Source organism: Zingiber officinale, chromosome 1B, assembly GCF_018446385.1.
Source record: "Zingiber officinale cultivar Zhangliang chromosome 1B, Zo_v1.1, whole genome shotgun sequence".
Taxonomy (NCBI): Eukaryota; Viridiplantae; Streptophyta; class Magnoliopsida; order Zingiberales; family Zingiberaceae; genus Zingiber; species Zingiber officinale.
The window spans coordinates 129203441-129225091 of record NC_055986.1 but is presented as its reverse complement, the minus strand read 5'-3'; the positions used below and the strand labels follow the sequence as shown (position 1 = coordinate 129225091).

The following is a 21651-nucleotide window of genomic DNA, read 5'->3' as shown; positions in this document are numbered from 1 at the left end:
TTCCATACCATACGACTTATTCACACGTGTGCGGCGGAAGCGTGTCGCATGCTGGCATCCTTCCACCTGCGCGCATACTAATGCACACCCGCTCACAGAAGCGATGAGATAGCTCGACATGAAGTCTTCCAGCGGTGGCCTGGCGGCGGCCGGAGAGACAGAACCCTTAGCGCCAAGATCGAGAAGAAAGGATGAACAGACAGTAGCTTCGAGCTCTTCGCTACAATCTTTCCTCAATCACATTCCCATATCTGCCATCCCCAGCGTGCATGCTTCAGTGCCAGGTGCTTGCCTAATTCATTATATTGCCATGCATGTTAGAGAACTTAAGACGAAAGGGAAAAAATGGCTCGACGAACATACAAACATTATGTTGTTCTTACAGTTTTGGAAGTCAGATTCGATGACTGCGTGGAGCATGCGATCAGGTTGATGTACGAAAATAATGTGTTTGGAGCACCTATTGTGGATCCCGGGGACGCACTCTCCACCAGAAATCCCATGGACAAGGACATTGGTTTGATTGAGTTCTCTAGCCTGCTGCTATGGTCTCTTAAGGTGATCTGATTGTAAACCTGCAGTGTAGAATTTGTTTACTAAATTAAATATGTATATATACTTTACCAGGAAATCGACAAAGTAAAAATTGAATCAAAGGGAAGCAACCATGGATTTCTTGATGTGCTAAAACAGAATTCTCATATTGGACAAACTAAGGTTCTTTTTCTTTCTATCCAAGAATAATTATTGACGACTAGCATTGTTTCTTGCTAAAGCTCGGAGTCTTGGTCTCCCCTTGCAGATTGCAGAACTGGCCAAGTCATTTTTATGGGAACCCTTCTTCCCCGCCTATGAGGTCGACACACTCTTTCATGCACTATTGTTGTTCTCAAAACATCACAGATTAAATGTCATACCAGTCGTCGATCAGTCTAAGTGCACTGTATCAGGGTTTATATCTCAGGTAAGTAAAATGGATTTATTCCTTCTTTTTTTTTTTAATCAAATTCCAGAAGATTCATTTGCTTCAGAGATATAGAGATGCCATTGTTGTAAAACCAAGATGTCTACGTAATTTCGGTTGGGATCTTCTAATGGTGTAATCTGAGCGGGCAAAATGATAGTATACCATCGTTTTGACGAAGTCGGGGTTAGAATTAGACTCTATCTCTTTAAGACAAATTTACCTCGCATGTAGTGCTCACAAAACACGGCAATCGTCTCCCAAATATAACAACTTTATCTTACATAGCAACACTGCAAGTTACAAGACCTCTGAACCAAAGAAACTTCTTGAACTCCAATGCAGGTATGGAATATAATGCTTGCTTTGCTTGGAAGGAATTGAGTGATTGAAATAAGGATGTGAGGGACCTTATTTATACTAAATGAAGAGGTATAAGAATCTCTTGTTTCAATTATATCTCATCCATCCATTTTGAATTGGATAATGTAGATCGCATCATTTCCTAAGAGACACACTACCTCTTCATTAGATGTCACCATTTATAAATCAATGAATGAGATTTAGTCATCCAAAGAGAACTTAAACTTTTCAAGTTGAATGAACAAGATTTGTCAATCTTGATCCAACGATAAAGATTTAATTTCTCATTTATATTAAATTCCCAACAATCCTCCAGATAAATAAAAATTAATACATGCATGTTATCACCTAAGGAGAGTTCAATTAAAAAATTATTGCATCAGGAGAGGTAGCTTGTGGCTCTGAACCTTCTGTAGTAGAGTACCATCGAATTTACTAGGCTGCTTAGTGAACATAATGTCTTGAACTACTCAACCGTTTGTGTAAACCAAAACAATGGTACCTACACAATAACTTCTCTCACTTCTTTATAGCTCTCACTGTTTTGTCCGTTTTGACTATGGACAACATCTTGGATTGCTAAGTATTTCATTGAAGTGGCCCGTCTTCATACTTATATAGGTGATCTCCTATAAAGAGTTTCCTACCATACTCTACTTTTTCAAGTATAGGAGTCATTAAAAGTTTATAACTTAACCTCACTACATATCGTAAGTAACACTTTTCCATCCTATGAATGAGAGGGGAACTAGTCCAAGTGCTTACACGAATTTTATAATTTCGTTGTTCCATTGAACTAAGATCTTGGGATCTCTAATCAACAAGGTTAGATTACCACTATGAATGTTCTTGTTTGTAGATTTTTAATCTCATTCTTCTTGATGTGTAGTATATTTGATCTCTATTCAAACCTTTTGTAAATGAATCCACCAAGTTATCTTTTAATTTGACATAATCGACAGAGATAACTCTATTAGAGATTAACTACCTAATGGTATTGTGCCGTCGATGAATATGTTGTAACTTACCATTATACAAGCTATTTTGTACCCTTGCAATTACCGATTGATTATCACAATATATCATCACGGCAGGCACTGATTTTTCCCAACATGGGATATCTTCTAAAAGGTTACGAAGTCATTTTGCTTCTTCTGCGGCTTTATCTAAGGCTATAAACTCAGATTCCATAGTTGATCGAGTTATGCAAGTTTGTTTTGTGGATTTCCATGACACTGCTCCACCACAAATGGTAAACATATTCACTAGTGGATTTAGAGTCTTTTGTATCAAATATCTAATTTGCATCATAATAGCCTTCTAGTATCACTTGATATCTTGTATAATGTAATCCATACTCTAAAGTATATCTTAAATATTTAAGAACCCTTATTAATGTCTTCCAATGGTCATCATTTGGATTACTTGTAAATCTACTTAATTTGTTGATCGTATAGGCAATATTCGAACGTGTGCAATTAATGATATATATCAAACAGTCAATTATTCTCGAATATTCCAATTGGGATACAGGTTCACCATGGTTCTTAGCTAAGTGCAAGCTTAAGTCCATCAGTGTTTTTATAGGGAAAAATCATCTACATTAAATTTCCTTAGTACTATCTTAATATAATAAGACTGTGAAAGGATAATTTCATCTAATGTCTTATCAATCTTAATCTCGAGTATAACTGTTGGACCGTGATCGTTCGATAGAGGGGGAGGGGGGTGAATATCGATTTAAAAACTTTCGAAAAGAGTTAAGCACGGCGGAAAATATAAGCGAAAAGAAACAAGGCTAACACAAGTTCTTTTTACTTGGTTCGGAGCCTGTGTCGACTCCTACTCCAAGGCCCGTACTCGTTAAGTACTTTCGTTGGGCAATCACTAATAATTCGGAAGAATGTTTATAAAAATTGACGTACAGGAATTAATTAGTAAAACAAAATAATACCGACAAGAAAAGAAACTAAAGGAATGGCGCGATGTCGGAGATTCGCAGTGTCGTAGGAGCACAAGTGAGCAAATCGTTTGTTCTGAGTTGTGTATGGAAGCTCCACCCCTTGACCCTTCTTTTATAGGATGCTTAGCGCGCCCGGATCGCTTCCGGGCGCCCTGGTGTGACGTAGCAGGCCCAACCAGAGAGCTCCATATGTCGACGACGTGCTAGGGATAAACTTGCCTCCGGGCGTCTGGACCACCTTTCTCCAGAAACTCCTTCTCCTGCAAGACAAAGTTAGTCCGAGGTAAATATATAATGTATATCCTGCAAAATAAATTATTAGCACAGTTTATAATTTTAACATAAAGAGTATGACTTAGATTCCGTCTTTCCGAGACCAAAATCTAGTCACGATCTCAACTTAGATTTTCGAAATGGATCTAAGTTAGATCGACGCCTAAGTTCCCTTCCCGGGAACGCGTCCTCACAATCACTCCCCTCCAGTGACTTACCTTTACTTACCTGCCAGACGTCCGGTCAGCCCTTCAACCAGTTTGAACTTCGCGCCAGCTATCCGGTCATCCCGTCAACCTAGCTGGACTTCGTGCCAAATGTCCGGTCAGCCCTTCGACCCATTTGGACTTCGTGCCAACTATCCGGTCGACCCATCGACCTAGCTGGGCTTCGTGCCAGACATCCGGTCAACCCGTCGACCTGTCTGGACTTCGCCTGCATACTCGATCAGAGTGTTAAACAACGACAAACTTAACTTAACCTAATTTGGCATTTATCAAAACCTGAGTTAGACCATTAGTGCTAACTGCACCAACAATCTCCCCTTTTTTGATGGAATGACAATCTGGTTAAGTTAGTGAAAAAATATACAAGTAAAAACAAACATTTATAGGGTTTTTTAAGTTAGATAGTTAATTTAATTTTTATTTCTTAACTTTTGTAAACTAACTGAGTTTTGAAAGATAGCTAATTTAACAACATAACTTAGTATTGATTAATTTTCAAAAGATAATTTTTACAATATAAAAGCTAATTTTTCAAGTATAAGTTTAAAGTTTAACCAAGTTTTAAAATTTCAAATTTTCAAAACATAAGTGTATAAGTTCCAAATTTCAAGATCAAGTTTTAAATTTTCAAAATAAGTTTCAACTTTGAAATACTTTTCAAACATAAGTTTTCAAAATCAAAATTTCAAAACTAAGTTTGAAATCTACTTTTCAAAACTAATTAAAATTTATTTTTTATATCTAAGTTTGCAAAAGATTCTATTTTCAAAACCTTAGTTTATAAAATCCAATTTAAAATCTATTTTCAAAAAAATAGATTTTATCAAATTAGATTTCCAAAGATCATATTTTAAAAAAAATTAAGAAAAGACATTACTTTTAAAGCGGAGAAAATAATTTTGGTACTAAGTATGAAAATAAGTTGATTTAATCCTCCCCCTAAACCTGACATTTAAAATAACTGTCTAACCAATTAGGTACTTACTAACTATCAGAAGATAGCAGCTTTCACTTGGTTAGTCAAGTTAAGTGCATTGTAATCAGTTAGTGTTTGACTAAACTGAATAACTTAACTTGATCAATGTCTGTTTTGTATTTAACACCCAGACTTATGTCGATGTACTGAAATAAGCATCTTAAATCCAGACAATTTGTCTATGCATCTCACCCCTTTCTATGTTTGGCAATCACAAGCAAGGGAGTCCTAAGGAGTTGGTGAGATGCTCAAGTACTAACCCTAGGGGTACATGATTTCTAGAGAATTTTTCTAGTCTAAGGCTAAAACTGTTTTGAAATTCTAAAAATAGGAAATTTTGAAAACATAAAAGTATTTTACTTTAGAATTTGAAAATAACCATTTTTTTAAGACAATTTTAAAATTCCTAATCTATTAGGCACATTCCTAGTTTTCTACGTAGATTGCTAAATTCACTCTCAGAGAGTGGTTTGGTGAAAATGTCAGCTAAATTTGACTTGGACTCAATGTATTTGAGTTCAATGTCACCTTTAGTAAAGTGATCCCTGATAAAGTGGTGCCTAATTTCAATGTGTTTAGTTTTTGAATGATGCACATGATTTTTTGTTAAATTTATTGAGCTAATGTTGTCAATTAAAACTTTTATATTTGTAAGGTTTAAGTTAAAATCTTTTAGGGTGTGCATCATCCATAGTAGTTGTGCAACGCACTCTCCTATAACTATATATTCTGACTCAGTTGTAGATAAGGCAACACAGTGTTGCTTTCTACTAAACCAGCTGACAAGTGATGGACCTAGTAGTTGACATCCACCACTTGTGCTTTTGCGGTCTAACTTGCACCCGGCATAATCTGAGTCAGAGTATCCTATTAATTCAAAGTTGTTGGTCCTGGGATACCAAATTCCTACATTTGTTGTTCCTTTAAGGTATCTAAAGATTCTTTTGACTTGAGTCAAATGAGATTCTTTAGCACAGGTTTGGTATCTAACACACGTACTAACTGTAAATAAAATATCTGGTCGACTTGTAGTTAAGTATAGTAGGATGCCTATGGCACTTCTATAATATTTTAAATCAACTGGTTTTCCATTTGGGTCATCATCTAAGATTGTGTCACTGGCATGGGTGTTTTTATCTCTTTAGTATGTTCCATTCCAAATTTCTTAAGTAACTCCTTAGTATATTTTTGCTGATAAATGTAATTTCCTTCATTTGTTTGTTTGATTTGTAATCCTAAAAAATAGGTTAATTTACCTACTAGACTCATTTCAAACTCGTGTTCCATTAGGCTTGTAAATTCATCTAAAAATTCTGAATTTATTGAACCAAAGATTATATCATCTACGCAGATTTGGGCTATAAAAATATCTTCTTTTATTAACTTAACGAATAAGGTTGGGTCAATTTAATCTTGGCTGAACCCTTTAGAGATTAGGTACGAAGTTAGTCTTTCATACCACGCCCTAGGTGCTTGCTTAAGTCCATATAAAGCTTTTTTTAATTTATAGACATAGTCAGGGTGCTCTAGATTTTCAAACCCAGGTGGTTGTCCTACGTAGACTTCTTCTTTTATTAATCCATTTAGGAAAGCAGATTTAACGTCCATCTGATATAATCTGAACCCTTTGTGGACTACATAACTAAGTAACATTCTAATGGACTCTAATATGGCTATCGGGGCATAAGTCTCATCATAGTCAAGTCCTTCTACTTGACTAAACCCTTTAGCAACTAGCCTGGCTTTATTTCTAGTAATTTCCCCAGTTTCACTTAATTTGTTTCTAAATACCCATTTTGTTTCTATTACCTTCTTGTTTTTGGGTGGTGGTACTAAGTCACAAACTTCATTACGCTCAAATTGAGCTAGTTCTTCTTGCATAGCTATGACCCAATCTGGGTCAAGTAGGGATTCAACTATGGTTTTGGGTTCAATTTTTGAGATTAAAGATATTTGACTTAGATTTCTAAAAGATGGCCTAGTTTGAACCCTTAGATCTGGGTCACCAATTATTTGATCAGTTGGATAATTAGGGTTGACTCTTATAGTTCTAGGAGGTTGACTCTCTTGAGGTTGTTCTTCTTCTTCATGACTTAGGAGTTGGTTGGTTCTTTCAGAATTATTGTTTTCTTGAACAAATTCAATTGGTTGTGTTGGATTGAGACCGCGCTAGAGGGGTGGGGGTGAATAACGCTCGTGGCTATTTTGTACGTTTATCGAAATCATAAAACTATCGGAGTTAAAGCAGCAGAATTAAAACAAAGAAACACAAACAGAAGGATACAAAGAATTTACTTCGTTCGGAGCCTAAGGCGACTCCTACTCGAAGGCCCGCGATCCTTGATCGCTTCCGATGGGTAACAACTATAAGCTCGATAGAAATTACAAATTATAATGAAAGTATTGAAATAACTTTGTACCAACAACTTAAGAAAGAAGAAGATTGGAGCTCCGGGTCGTCGGAATGTCGCAGCAGCACTTTGGAATGACTTTGTTAGCAGCACGTTGAAGAAGGAAAGCCTAGAACTTGATATTTTGAAGTGCTGGTCGAAACCCCTTTATAATGGGTGTTCAAGGCGCCTTAAAGGCTGTCCAAGGCGCCTCCATGCTGCCGAGTCTTCCGCGTGGATCAAATCTGATATGGTCGAACTTCATCCCTTTAAGGCGCCTTATGCCCTGCTCAAGGCGCCTTATACCCTCACCAAGGAGCCTCCATTGAAGCTTCGTAGCCAGGTCAGCTTTTGCACCCGAGGTGCCTCCAAGCTCCATGGAGGCGCCTCAGATACTGTTCATCCGAGACAAATCTTCGTTATTTTGTACCTGCAAGACATGTTAGTCCCAAACAACATCCTGCAACACAAAGTTAGCACAAAATAACAGTATGAATAATAAAGAATGTTTATGACAGTCTCCGGACTGTCCGGGTCTGACTTCGGATTTCCAACCGGAAACCCTAGGTCGACCCGACGCCTACTGTTCCCTCTACGGGGAACGCGTCCTCACCTACTCCACTCAGGAGATTTACCTGTTGCCAGTCGATCCTCCAGATCGACTGGACTTTTGCTCAGCACTCGACGCTTCCGGACTTTCTGCTGGACATCCGCTTCCCAGCTAGTCCAGTCTTTCACCTGGTTCGTGACACTAGGACTTTCCACCTAGGGTTACCACCCCCTAGGACTTTTGCCTGAAGTCATCGACCTGCCAAGACTTTCCGCATAGGGTTACCACCCCCTATGACCTAGGGTTACCACCCCCTAGGGTTTTTCCCTTTGCCTAACCGCAGTTAGGACTTTCCTGAAATCCTCAAGTAGACTTGTTAGAATACAAAACACCTTAACTTTGAATCCTTTGCCATTATCAAAACACGAGTTCGATCGTCGGATGTTTCCTGCACCAACAGGTTGTAGTTGAGTTTGTTCTAGGTTTTGTTTGGATTCTTCAAATTTCACATTGGTAGTCTCTTCAATTCTTAAGGTAACATTTGTTAGGATCTCTTCGTACGGCTAGAGAGGGGGTGTGAATAGCCGACCCCAATTGCTCGCGTTTCTTTCTACAAACTAGGGTTAGCGCAGCGGAAACTAAATGTAGAAAGAAAACAGGAGAAGAAATCAAACCTCAACGCAAGGATGTAACGAGGTTCGAAGATGAAACTCCTACTCCTCGGCGTGTCCGTAAGGTGGACGAAGCCTATCAATCCGTCGGTGGATGAGTCCCCGGAGAACCGGCTAATATCAACTCCTTGTGGGTGGAGAAACCTCGCCACAATCACTTGCAACAGCAAGCTAAGAGTACAAGAGAATAGCAAGAACAAAATACAACAAGAATGTAAACACAGTAGCTTGCCTTCTCGTCGACTGGGGTCCCGGATGAAGTAGCAACTTCACGGACAGATGCAACAAGCAACTCAGCAGCAGCTGATCCAATCGTGGAATGAAGCTCACGCGAAGCTTCGACAAGGAGGAGCTCAACAAAGCTCAAGCACAACAGCACTTCGCAACAGGAAGGAAGAAGAAGAAGTACTCGTGCAGCAGCAGCCCTCGACCCCTTTATACCTGCGAAGAAGACAGCGAAGAAACTAGCCGTTGCGTCGCAACGGCTAGAACCCTGATCGGTCTGCAGACCGATCAGCCTAGGCGCATGAAGCTTCTGTTTGTCACCTGATCGGTCCCCAAACCGATCAGGTGTCGCGATCGAAGCCCTGATCGGTCCACAGACCGATCAGGCTTATGCCTGATCGGTCTTGCCGATCGATCAGGCCATGGGTGGATCGGTCAGCAGACCGATCCACGGCTTTCTTCTCGCGAGGTTGCGTTGCCTCCTGATCGGTCTCCAGACCGATCAGATTACAATCAGTGAGCCACTGATATGATTCTGATCGGTCACCAGACCGATCAGGGCAAACGCAGTATCACTGGATCGGTCACCAGACCGATCCAAACTTCTCAGCCCTAGACCTAAGGCTTCCACACCAACATTCGGTCAACCTTGACCTGTTGGTACATCATTCCTAGCATCCGGTCACTCCCTTGACCTGTTAGCACTTCCCGCTAATTGTCCGGTCAATCCTTTTGACCCACTTAGACTTCTCCACACCAGATGTCCGATCACCCTTGATCCATCTGGATTTTTCCCTTGCCCGGCTTCACTCACCAGGACTTTCCACACTGCCTAACATCCCAGTTAGGACTTTCTCACTGCCTGGCTTCACTCACCAGGACTTTCCAACTGCCTAACATCCCAGTTAGGACTTTCTCACTGCCTGGCTTCACTCACCAGGACTTTCCACACTGCCTAACATCCCAGTTAGGACTTTCCCATTGCCTAACATCCCAGTTAGGACTTTTCCACTGCCGTGCTTCACTCACCAGCTCTTTCCACACCGCCTAACATCCCAGTTAGGACTTGCCTGGCTTCACTCACCAGGACTTTCTACACTGCCTAACATCCCAGTTAGGACTTTCCCTCGTGCCAAGCTCCCTGCTTGGACTTCTCCGTGCCAAGTCTCCATACTTGGACTTTTCCAGTGCCAAGTCTCCATACTTGGACTTTTCCCGTGCCAAGTCTCCACACTTGGACTTTTCGCGTGCCAAGCTCCCTGCTTGGACTTTTCCAGTGCCAAGTCTCCACACTTGGACTTTTCCGTTGCCAAGTCTCCATACTTGGACTCTTTCCCGAATCAGGTCAACCAGGTCAACCTTGACCTACGGTTGCACCAATAATCTCCCAAACATCTATTCTTGTCCCATATCAAGAATAGAACTTCTCTTCTCGTCAAATATCGTCAAACATAACTCGTCAAACATCAAAACACAACTCGAGTCAAGTCAACTCGAGTCTGGTCAACCAGGTCAACCTTGACCTAAGATTGCACCAACAACATTATTATAAATTCTGTAGCCTCTACTATTTAGGGAGTAGCCTACAAATATTCCATTTTCTACTTTAGAAGTGAATTTCCCTAAATGTTCTCTTGTGTTTAGGATGAAGACTGGGCACCCAAATACTCTAAAATATCTTATATTGGGTTGTTTATTATAGTAAATTTCAAAAAGGGTTTTATTATGTGTTTTATTTAGTGTTGTTCTATTTTGCACATAGCAGGCTGTACTAACGGCTTTTGCCCAAAAATACTTAGGTAGATTATACTCATTTATCATAGTTTTGGAAGCTTCAAGTAGGGTTCTATTTTTTCTTTCTACAATTCCATTTTGTTGGGGGGTTTTCGGACACGAAAATTCGTGATGATATCCATTTTCAAGACAAAATTTACTAAAATTGTGATTTTTAAATTCTCCCCCATTGTCGCTTCTAATTCTTTTAATTTTAATATCTTTTTCATTCTCAATTTGTTTACAAAAATTTGTAAATATTTCAAAGGTTTCATCTTTATTTTTTAAGAATTTGACCCAAGTGAACCTAGAATAGTTATCTATTATTACTAGATAATATAAGCTTCCATTTATTGATTTGACTCCATGGGAGTCAAATATGTCTAAGTGTAAAAGTTCTAATATTGAGTTGGTTGGTGATTAATTAGTTAATTTGTGGGTAGATTTTGTTTGTTTACCTTGTTGACAAGTATTACATATGGTTGAATCTAAGTTAGGTAATTTTGGTAGTGCTCTAACTAATCCATTTAGTCTGCTTATATTTATGAAATTTGTGTGTGACATTCTTCTATGTCATAACCAGGTTTCTTCTTTTTGTGTTAAGTAACACTTAATTGAAGAAGTGGTTAAGTTGATTGCATAGATGTTGTCTTTTCTAAACCCTTTTAGGCTTATGTTAGGGTTGTCTAGGTGTTTGATTAAGCATTATGTAGATGAAAAACCTAACCTTATATCTACTATCACACAATTGACTGATACTTAGGGGATTATACTTGAAATTTTCAACAAGTAAAACATTCGTAATGATGAAATCTATTTTTAATTCAATGTTACCTATACCGATTACCTTGAGTTTGTCAATGTTTCTAAAGGCAACTGTTCCTAGACTCTTGTAGGTAAGTTGGGTGAACTTGGTGTGATCTCCGGTCATATGCTTGGAGCAACCACTGTCCAAAATCTACCTGGTTTCCTACAATAGGTAGGAGTTAAAGTTAGTCTAATTTTATTCTTTTAAAATCATTTTTAAGGTTGATCATTTTATGTGAGAGTGTGAGTTAATTTTCACACACACATAAGTTAAAATAAATTTTTAAGTTAAAAAAAAATTAAGTTAATAAATAAATTTTTAAGTTAAAAAAAATTATAAAAATTTAAGTTAATTTTTAAAATAAATTTTTAAGTTAAAAAAATTAAGTTATTTTTTAAAATAAATTTTTAAGTTAAAAAAAATTAAGTTTAATTTTTCATGTAAATTTTCAAGTTAAAAGAAATTTAAGTTAATTTTTAAAATAATGTTTTTTAAAAAAAATTAAGTTAAATTTTTAAAATAAATTTTTAAGTTAAAAAATTTTAAGTTATTTTTTTTAAAATAAATTTTTTAATTTAAAAATAGAATTAAATTTAGTTTTAAAGATAAATTTAAAATTTAAAAATAGAATTAAATTTAATTTAATTTTCCTTAATTTAAATTTAATTTCATCTCCTTTTAGTTTAATTAAATTTTGATTTAATTTAATTCTCATTTAGTTTATTTAATTTAATTTAATTTTAATTTTAATTAAATTAAATTTAAGTTTAATTTTCATTTAAATTAATTTATTTTAATTTAAATTAATTTATTTTTATTTTAATTTAATTTTACTTGAGTCCTTAGTCATCTCACCCGATCTATGTTTTCAATCAGGGAATCTTATAATTTTGTGAGATGAATTAGGTTTAATTTTAGGGTTTGGTTTAACTTGTGTTAGATTCAGGTTTAGCTTTGAGTTCAACAGATAGGCGTTCTCTGGATAAACTTCTGGGCTATGGTAAGTCACTTGGACATCATTAGAGTAACCATGCCTTCGGGGTTTTCTAAATAGTCCTATCCACTGGACTTAGTACAAAACTTTAGTCTAACTAGTTAGGATCCATAAAGGATAGCTTCGGTCAGTTCCACTTAGCCAAATGCACCAAGTCGAAGTCATATCTTCCTAAACATGCATAGACTAAGCTTCCCTAACGTACTATCATCCAAAACTTCACCAGTACCATTTTTCAAGTTAAACTTGAACTCTTTTCTAATTAATCCTAAGTACCCTGCCGGGTAGATTAGTTTGAGTTACCCTTCCAGGTATGTTAGTTTTGGAGGTGTCAGTTATTCTGGAGCCTCCCCTGAATTATTGACCTTTAATTTAATTTTTCGTTTTGGGTTTATGTCTATTTCTTTTATAGTTATAATTTACTTGATGATAGGTCGAGTTTTGGTGAGTTTTAAAATATTTAGATTTTGAATTTTTTTGTTTAGGTTTGTATTTTGGTTTTTGATTTGGTTTATTCGAATTTATATAATATATTTTTTTCTTTAGGTATATAGTATTGGTTAAGTCCTACTTGCGTGATCAAATACATTTTCGGAACCCAGGCTTTACTCGTTGGTTTGTGTTGGGTTATTAATGATTTAAAAGTTTTATTTGAGTTTGACTTATATCCAAGTCCGGTTTTGTTATAACATGCATTTTGATTATTTAAAATTAGATCTAAGTTTTTTTATCTTGTTGTAAATTTTTCTAACATTTTTTTTAAATTATTAATTTCTAATTTTAGTGATAGATTCTCCTCCTCAAGTGTTAGATCTTGAGTCGGATTATTATTTACAATTTGTTCCTTGAGGTTTTGATTTTCCTCAAGGAGTAATGTATTTTCTTTTTCAGTTTTCATTAATTTATTATTTAAACATGAAATAATTTTAAAAAACTTTTTGTTCAAATTAAAGTATACCTCTTTGGAACCTTCGGAAACGAGTACGGACTCGTGGCTCGATTCGGGTTCGGACCCGTCTTCCGATTCGTCCTCCAACTCTGCTTTGTGGGCCATCAGCGCGAGGTAACTTTGGTTCTTCTGATCTTCGTCCTCCGATTCTTCCGAAGACGAGTCGTCCCACATTGCTTTGAGGGCCTTCTTTTTAGTCGACTTCGTTTTGTCATTCTTTGATCTCGGACACTCATTCTTGTAGTGTCCCTTTTTGTTGCATCCGAAGCATGTCACGTTCCTCGATTCGGTTGGAGTGTTGATCTTCTGAAGATCCTTCTTGCTGAAGCTCCTTTTCTTCCTGATGAACATCTTCCTTACCAGGTTCACCAGGTGCTCTTCATCTTCGGAGTTCTGGTCAGAATCTTCTTCAGGTTCAGGCTTGTTCTTCTTTTCCTTGGAGGAACCTGCAAACAAAGTTACACCTTTCTCGGATCTAGCATTAGTTTGTTCGTGTAACTCTAATTCACAAAATAATTCATAGTTTAGATAAATTCTTAGAAATTTTGTAGGCATCCACGATAGATGCCCACAAATTGTTGTGTGGAAACGTGTTTAATGCATACCTGATTAGATCTCTATTTTTCATCTGGTGGCCTATCACGTGGACCCGGTGAGGATATCCTTGATCCTCACGTGCAGCTGACTCACCGTTTCTCCTTCCTGTATTTTTATATTAAATATTTTATTTAACAACAAATCCCTTTTTGTTACCTTAGCGTCGCTAGTTCCTTCGTGCAGCTCTATCAATTTATCCCATAGCTCTTTCGCGTTCTGATACGGTCCGACCCGGTTCAGCTCTTCCCTTGTCAATCTGCATTGTAACGTGTTGATCGCCTTGTTCTTCGTTGACGTTTTCTTCTTTATGTCTGACGTCCATTGTTCTGGATCAAGCAGATTTCCGGAGTTGTCAACTGGCGGTTTATAGGTTTTTGTGATGCTAAGCCACTAGTCGAAGTCCGTCTTGAGATACACCTCCATTCGCTTCTTCCAGTACGGGAAATCATCCCCGTTGAACAGGGGAGGTCGCACTGTGCTAAAGCCCTCAAGTTGCGACATTTTAATTTGCACACAGGAAAACAAACAAGAGAGGTTCCAAGACTTGGTCTTGGATTAGTAATGCGGGAAGAAAAAAAATAACTAAATTGGTGTTGCACCAAATTTAATTACAACGAAAAGAAATTTCCAAAAAGGTAATAATTTATATGAAAAACTGAAAGCCGAAAGAAAAATAATTTTTAAAACAGATCACCCCCTTGTCTGATTGGTGGTTGCACCAAGTCAGAGCGGTACATGCTCTGATACCACTTGTTGGACCGTGATCGTTCGATAGAGGGGGGGTGAATATCGATTTAAAAACTTTCGAAAAGAGTTAAGCGCAGCGGAAAATATAAGCGAAAAGAAACAAAGCTAACACAAGTTCTTTTTACTTGGTTCGGAGCCTGTGTCGACTCCTACTCCAAGGCCCGTACTCGTTGAGTACTTTCGTTGGGCAATCACTAATAATTCGGAAGAATGTTTACAAAAATTGACGTACAGGAATTAATTAGTAAAACAGAATAATACCGACAAGAAAAGAAACTAAAGGAATGGCGCGATGTCGGAGATTCACAGCGTCGCAGGAGCACAAGTGAGCAGATCGTTTGTTCTGAGTTGTGTATGGAAGCTCCACCCTTGACCCTTCTTTTATAGGATGCTTGGGGCGCCCGGATCCCTTCTAGGTGACATGGTGTGACGTAGTAGGCCCAACCAGAGAGCTCCACGTGTCGACGACGTACGCGCTGGGGATAAAACTTGCCTCCGGGCGCCCGGACAACCTTTCTCCCGAAACTCCTTCTCCTGCAAGACAAGGTTAGTCTGAGGCAAATATATAATGTATATCCTGCAAAACAAAGTATTAGCACATTTTATAATTTTAACATAAAGAGTATATGACTTAGATTCCGTCTTTCTGAGACCGGAATCTAGTCACGATCTCAACTTAGATTTCCGAAATGGATCTAAATTGGATCGACGCCTAAGTTCCCTTCCCGGGAACGCGTCCTCACAGTCACTCCCCTCCAGTGACTTACCTTTACTTACTTGCCAGACGTCCGGTCAGCCCTTCGACCCGGACTTCGCGCCAGCTATCCGGTCAGCCCGTCGACCTAGATGGATTTCGTGCTAAATGTCCGGTCAGCCCTTCGACCCATTTGGACTTCGTGCCAGCTATCCGGTCGACCATTCGACCTAGCTGGGCTTCGTGCCAGACATTTGGTCAGCCCGTCGACCTGTCTGGACTTCGCCTGCACACTCGATCAGAGTGTTAGACAACGACAAACCTAGCTTAACCTAATTTGTCATTCATCAAAACCTGAGTTAAACCATTAGTGCTAATCACACCAACAATAACATCCGCTATACTCATATCTTTCATATCAAAGGTTTTTGTTAGCATCTTCTTAGTAGTCATGATTATATCATGATTACTACCCATGATGAGCATATCGCCTATATATAAATAGATAATGACAAACGAGTTAGGTGTGTCTTTGATATATATGCATTTATCGCACTCGTTTATTTTAAATCCATTTGACATCATAGTTCTATCAAATTTCTCATGTCACTATTTCAGTGCTTGTTTTAACCACTTCATGAGTCTACATACTTTATTTTCTTATCTTGGAGCTACAAACCCTTCAGGTTGCTCTATATATATTTCTTCTTCTAATTCACTATTCAAAAAGACTATTTTCACATCCATTTGATGTATCTCAAGGTTACGTATTGCAGCAATAGCAATGAATACTCGAATAGATGTGATCCTTGTTACCGGTGAATATGTATCAAAGAATTCAAGGTTTTCCTTTTGTTTGAATTCCTTTGCCACTAGTCTTGTCTTGTATTTTTCAATAGTTCCATCAGCCTTATATTTCTTCTTTAGGATCCATTTACATCCTAAAGGTTTGATTCCAGCTGGAATATCTACTAATTCCCAAGTATGGTTTTGCATGATGGAATTTATTTCACTATTGATGGCTTCTTTCTAAAAGGGAGCCTCAGGACTTAATAAGACTTTGCTTATTGTCCTTGGTTTATTTTTCAATATATAAGTCATGAAATCAGAACCAAATGAAGTTACTATGTTGGCCCTCTTGCTGCTACGTCTTAGTTTCTCATTATTTCTAAGATTACTTCAGTTTCATAAGTTTTTTATTTGAATTTTCCTCTTTCCTATCTTTGCGAGGAAAGATATCTTCAAAAAATATAGCATTCCTTGATTCAATTATTGTTCCAATATGTACATCAAGGACTATTGATTTGTGCACTTATGCACTACTATTATTGGCATATCCAATAAAAATAATTGTCTTTGGTCCTATTTTAGTTTGCTTTGGCTTAGATATTTCTACCTTAGCTAAATACCCCCACACTTTCAGATACTTATAAAAAGGCTTATGATCCTTCCATAACTCATAAGGAGTTTTATCTTTCCTTTTGTGTGGGTTTTATTAAGAATACAGTTTGCTAATAAAATAGCTTCCCTCTTCTCATAAATTCCGGGGTAAGCTCGAAGTTATCAACATAGCATTCATCATTTTTTTAAGAGTCCAGTTCTTACGCTCGGCAATCCCATTTGATTAAGGAGAGTAAGGAGCTGTCGTTTGATGAATAATACCATATTCTGCACAAAATTCATCAAATGGATCATCATATTCTCCTCCTCGATTACTTCGAATTCTTTTAATTCGTTGATCAATTTGATTATCAACTTCATTCTTATAATCTTTTAATGCTTCTAAGGCTTCATCTTTGCCTTTCAATAGATACACATAACAGTATCTAATGCAAACATCAATAAAAGTAACAAAGTACGTTTTGCCTCCTCTAGTTTGCATAAATTTTAAGTCATATATGTCACTGTGAATTAATTCTAGAGGGGTCATGTTTCTTTTCATTGAATGGAAAGACAACTTTGTTATTTTAGCTTCAACGCATATTTCACATTTATGTGTTGGATCAATATAAAATGTTAGCAATAAATTTAAATTCATAAGTCATCGCAAAGTGTTATAATTTACATGTTCAAGTCTAACATGTCATAAATTAGAACACTAGATTAAATAAGAAGAATTTATAATTTTATTGCTATTGAATTCACGGTGTATAGACACTACATTCATTTTGAATAGACCTTTCTCCATGAACCCTCTGCCTATGAATTGATCATTTTTTATCAATACATATTTATTTGACTGAAACACTAGCCTGAATCCAGCTTTGACAAGAACCAACCCTGACACTAAATTCTTCCGAATGTCGGGAACATGAAGCACATCAATTAGTGTCACTTCTTTGCCTGATGTCATCTTTAGTACCACCTTGCCAAGACCAATAATATTGGAAGTTACAAAATTGCTCATAATTAGTTTTCTCCCATTAATAAGGGTATAAGTTGAAAACTGGGCCTTATCAGAGCAAATGTGACATGTGGCACCAGTATTGACTCACTACTACCTTAGATTGTCCACCAAGTTGGCTTCGAATACAATGACAGTCAAGTCTAATTCTGACATATCTATTGGCACTGACTTATCTTCAGTCATATACACTTAAGTGACTTTCTTTGGACGTCGGCAGTGTTTAACCTTGTGATTTGGTTTGTTACAGTTGTGGCATATTCCTTGGAACTTCTTAGCCCTCCCTTGACTCTATCATTTGCCGGGATACTTTCTTTTCCTACCAGTGTTTAGTTCCAGCAAATTTGCCTTTGCAAATATAAGTATTTTTATTGATTTTGATTGCTTGTGATTATCTTCTTCAATCCACAGTCTTACAATCAGATCCTCAAGTCTCATCTCCTTTCGCTTGTGCTTTAGATAATTTTTGAATTCCCACAACGAAGGTGAAAGTTTCTCAATTATCACGGTAACTTGAAAGAACTTATTCATTGTCATGCCCTCGGCATGCAAATCATGGAGGATCAACTGCAACTCTTGGACTCGAGTTGTCACATTTTTAGAATAAATCATTTTGAAGTCTAAGAATTTGCCGACGATAAATTTCTTCAATCTGACATCTTCTATTTTGTACTTCCTTTCGAGAGATTTCCATAACTCCTTTGCAGTTTTCATTGGAATGTACATGTTATATAATATGTTATCCAAGCCATTGAGGATATAGTTTCGACATAAGAAGTCACTATGTCCCCATGCATCATATGTCGCCTTCTTTCCTTTATCAGTCTCGTCTTAAGATATAGAGGGGACATCTTCACGTAAGAACCTCACAAGGTTCAATATGGTTAGGTAAAACAACATCTTTTGCTAACACATCTTGAAATCCGTACCTGTAAACTTCTCTGGCTGCTCGCCATGCGCTAGTGGAACAAGAGCTGTCGATGATGAATCCATTAAGATTGCACAGAAAAGTTCGTCTTAAAGTTGTTGGGATCTTCTAGTGGTGCAATCTGAGCGCGGGTAGAATGACGGCATACCACCGTTTTAGTGAAATCGAGACTAGTGTTAGACTCTATCTCTTTAAATGAATTTGCCCCATACAAGGTGCTTACAGAACATGATAATCGTCTCTCAAGATACGACTTTATCTTGCGATGACAGCAATATAAATCGCAAGACCTTCGAATCAAAGAAGCTTCTCGAACTCTCCAATACAAGTATGGAATACAATCCTTGCTTTGTTTGGAAGGAATTGAGTGATTGAAATGAGAATGTGAGAGACTTTATTTATACTAAATGAAGGGGTATAAGAACCTCTTGATTCAATTAGATATCATCCATTCATTTTAAATTAGATGAAGTAGATCATATTCTTTCCAAAGAGACACAATATCTCTTCATTAAATGCCACTCTTTAGAAATCATGAATGAAATTTAGCCATTCAAAGATATTTAAACCTGAACGAACAAGATTTATCAATTTTGATTTAATAATCAAGATTTAATTTTTCATCTACATTAAATTTCCAACGATTTCAGCATGCAGTACTAGAGTTGCTTCTTCAGTCAAACGGACTCGAGTGGTTCGATAAGGTTGCTGAGAAATCTCTAGTAGAATATGGGTTAGTGAAGGATGCGATGCTGTGTAAGTCTTATCAGTAATGTGTCACAATGTCTAGAATTAACTTGTCTAAGTTCTTATAGGTTGATAGACTCTGCTGGAGTGGTTTCTATTTACTCGGATCAAACTTTAGTGGATGTCTTGCACATACTGTGGGATAAGCAGATCAATGGCGTACCCATTGTAGATCGAAGGTCTGGAATGCTAATGGGATCTGTGAAACGTTCTGACATTTATCTCCTGGTCAAGGATGATTCTCTATTCAGCAAGAGGAAGTAAGTTTTCCTTCTATTTACAAATTCTAGCAGTGTATAATCTCTACTTCGGCATGTCAAAAGTCCATGAGCGCGTGACAATCATAAACAACTAAAATGAATGAAATTTCCAGGACACTAACAATCGAAGAATTCTCAAAGATTCGAAAAGCTGCACAGGATAGCAATCTGTCTACAAAAACAGAGCTTGCTTCAGCTGGTCTGCTTAGATTGGAGAATTCTAATCTTCCGAAAACTAGCAATCCAGTGGTTCTTCAGAAGCATGACAGTCTCAAGAAGACAATGGAATTGATGGTAGTTTCTCTGAGTGAAATTTGTTTCTTGGTTAGTGATTCTGGGGAACTTGAGGGTATGGTGACTCTGAAAGACATTCTCCTTCCTTTTTCTCCTCCATCCATGGATTCCAGAATTGATGGAGGTGGCTTCTTCAAATCAGTGCTATACCAGACAGGCAGTTATGTGGATGATGGAGGGATGGTCAGGCGAACTTGAACAGGTAGAAAGATTGGTTTGATTCAGTTCTTGCTACTCAAACACACAACAGAAATGCTGTGTAGATGTTGAGTCAATCGATTATCTTCCAGCATCCGGCTTTTACCATCACATCAGATAGCACCGGCTTTTACCATCACATCAGATAGCACTGATCTTATAGCAGCAAGTATGTCTCCGATATATATTGGTATTTGCAGTTTGCATCTTAATCAATGTATCCTTTAATATACAGGACTCTAATTTGTTTTCCATAAATATCGTGGAAAGATTTTGACTTCTGCAAGTTTATTGGATCATAATATAAATACAATTATATACAGTGTCTTCGTGCAAGTCTATTTTGGACCCAATTCCGCCAAGCCGGTCAATTTAATCAAATCCGACCCAAACTAAGCCGAACAACAATTGGACCGGAAGGTTATCCTGTCGAGACGGCTCGTCGGCTCTTCTAATTTCACCACTCGCAGCTGTCAATTCGCAGTCGCTGCCTTATCCCTTTTCTCATCCCTCTCCCTCTTCAATCCTCATCCCTCTCCCGATCGCCAGAGGAGCAAAGATGGCGGCCACGCTCACCTCCGCTCTCTCCCTCGTTGCCTACTACTCCGCCCCATCCACCGCCTCCTCCTCGCCCGAATCCCCTTCCAAGGCCCTAAAGTTCGCTGCCCAGTCATTCCCCCGTCGCGGCTGCCGCCGCGCCACCTTCGTCCGCCCGCCTGCTGCGGTCTCTCCAAAGATCGAAGAGATCGGCACCATCATCTCCAACCTCACACTGGAGGAAGCCCGCAGCCTCGTCGACCACCTCCAGGACCGTCTCGGCGTCTCTGCCGCCGCCTTCGCGCCCGCCGCTGTTGCCGTTGCTCCCGGAGCCGCCACTGACGCGGCCGCCGGAGGAGAGGCGGCGGTAGAGGAAAAGACCGAGTTCGACGTGGTCATCGAGGAGGTCCCAAGCAACGCCAGGATCGCCACCATCAAGGTGGTCCGGGCGCTGACGAACCTGCCCCTCAAGGAGGCCAAGGACTTGATCGAGGGGCTTCCGAAGAAGTTCAAGGAGGGCGCATCAAAGGAGGAGGCAGAAGAGGCCAAGAAGCAGCTCGAGGAGGTTGGGGCAAAGGTCTCGATCGTATGAGTTCGGAGGAATCAAAGCGAAAGAAGTTTCATGGTTAGATTTTCAAATTTACGCTTTTCCGATCCTCCTTTTTCCTTGTTCAAATTTTCATTTAAATTAGCTTCGGCTATCGATCCGTGAACTTTGTCTCGGTGAATTATTGGCCACAAATTCTTATGTTTATCCCTTCGGAATTCGTGTGTGAAAATGGATTCCTCGGGCTACAATTTTCAGAGCTAAAAAGATGGTCAAACCTGGTGTATCAACCTAATTGCTCGACTTTCCAATTACTTTGATGATCAGTCTCCATTTTCTGATTTATCTTGGGAGTTCTGCAAAATTATGATTTAAATTTCTCCAATATTCTTACTTTCTTTGTGATTCTCTTATTGTTTTACGTCCTCCTATTTATTGTTTATATTTGTGGGAAATATTGTTCTGTTGTACCATTTGTTATTGTTCTTCCAATGATGTTATTGTTCTTCCTCCATTTTCTGATTTATCTTGTGTAGCAAAGATAACGCTTTTGCAACGTTTTAAAAGCATTG

The 21651-nt window shown here is 38.2% G+C and overlaps 2 protein-coding genes across 2 annotated transcripts; both read left to right on the top strand.

Moving 5' to 3' along the window:
- The first annotated feature begins 118 nt into the window (after nt 1–118).
- Nucleotides 119–19995, top strand: LOC122042115 (SNF1-related protein kinase regulatory subunit gamma-1-like). The gene is made up of 7 exons (XM_042602070.1): nt 119–284; nt 386–558; nt 628–717; nt 803–964; nt 19147–19229; nt 19312–19503; nt 19617–19995. The coding sequence occupies exons 1-7, from the start codon at nt 119–121 to the stop codon at nt 19993–19995; spliced, it is 1245 nt and encodes a 414-aa protein (XP_042458004.1).
- Nucleotides 19996–20452: 457 nt separating this feature from the next.
- Nucleotides 20453–21424, top strand: LOC121978757 (50S ribosomal protein L12, chloroplastic-like). Its single transcript, XM_042531057.1, has one exon. It carries the CDS (start codon nt 20555–20557, stop codon nt 21122–21124), a length of 570 nt encoding a protein of 189 aa, XP_042386991.1. The 5' UTR covers nt 20453–20554; the 3' UTR covers nt 21125–21424.
- The last annotated feature ends 227 nt before the right edge of the window (nt 21425–21651 follow it).

What these genes read in the sequence shown, in the direction of transcription:
- LOC121978757 (XM_042531057.1), top strand. Translation starts at nt 20,555, where the DNA reads ATGGCGGCCACGCTCACCTCCGCTCTCTCCCTCGTTGCCTACTACTCC.
- LOC122042115 (XM_042602070.1), top strand. Translation starts at nt 119, where the DNA reads ATGAAGTCTTCCAGCGGTGGCCTGGCGGCGGCCGGAGAGACAGAACCC. An exon ending in CGTGCATGCTTCAGTGCCAG is followed by an intron (nt 285 to 385) that starts GTGCTTGCCTAA and finishes TTGTTCTTACAG; the next exon opens with TTTTGGAAGTCAGATTCGAT. An exon ending in AAATCTCTAGTAGAATATGG is followed by an intron (nt 19,230 to 19,311) that starts GTTAGTGAAGGA and finishes AAGTTCTTATAG; the next exon opens with GTTGATAGACTCTGCTGGAG.